This window comes from Volvox carteri (genome assembly GCF_000143455.1).
Source record: "Volvox carteri f. nagariensis unplaced genomic scaffold VOLCAscaffold_853, whole genome shotgun sequence".
Taxonomy (NCBI): Eukaryota; Viridiplantae; Chlorophyta; class Chlorophyceae; order Chlamydomonadales; family Volvocaceae; genus Volvox; species Volvox carteri.
Window position 1 is genome coordinate 5687 of NW_003308325.1, and position 534 is coordinate 6220.

At 47.5% G+C, this 534-nt stretch overlaps 1 protein-coding gene across 1 annotated transcript; it reads left to right on the forward strand.

Moving 5' to 3' along the window:
• Nucleotides 1-248: 248 nt before the first annotated feature.
• VOLCADRAFT_71871 (uncharacterized protein) lies at nucleotides 249-452 on the forward strand (the record flags this gene model as incomplete). Its single annotated transcript, XM_002959804.1, has 1 exon — nucleotides 249-452. A coding segment is annotated over one exon (204 nt), but the record flags the coding sequence as incomplete, so codon positions are not given.
• Nucleotides 453-534: the final 82 nt, after the last annotated feature.

Below are 534 nucleotides of genomic sequence, written 5' to 3' on the forward strand. Positions count from 1 at the left end.
AGGGGAACCCCCCCCCCAAAGTCATCGTCCCCTTTAGTTCATCCCCTTTAGGGGAAGAAGAAGAACACTAAAGTTCCCCTAAAGGGGAATAACTAAAGTTCCCCTTTAGGGGAAGAACCCCAAAGTCTTCCCCTTGTCATACGTCATCCCCTAAAGGGGAACTAAAGTTCCCCTTTAGGGGACGATGCCTTTGGTTCATCTTCTAAAGGGGAACTAAAGAAGACAACCCTAAAGAAGACAACACTTTAGGGGACAACACTTTAGGGGACAACACTTTAGGGGACAACACTTTAGGGGACAACACTTTAGGGGACAACACTTTAGGGGACAACACTTTAGGGGACAACACTTTAGGGGACAACACTTTAGGGGACAAGACTTTAGGGGACAACACTTTAGGGGACAAGACTTTAGGGGACAACCCTTTAGGGGATGTTACCCTTCGGGGTTGAACAAGNGGGATGGTCCCCTTTAGTTCCCCTTTAGGGGATGAAGAACAAAAAGGGTTTCCAAAGGTTATCCCGAAAGGGTTTC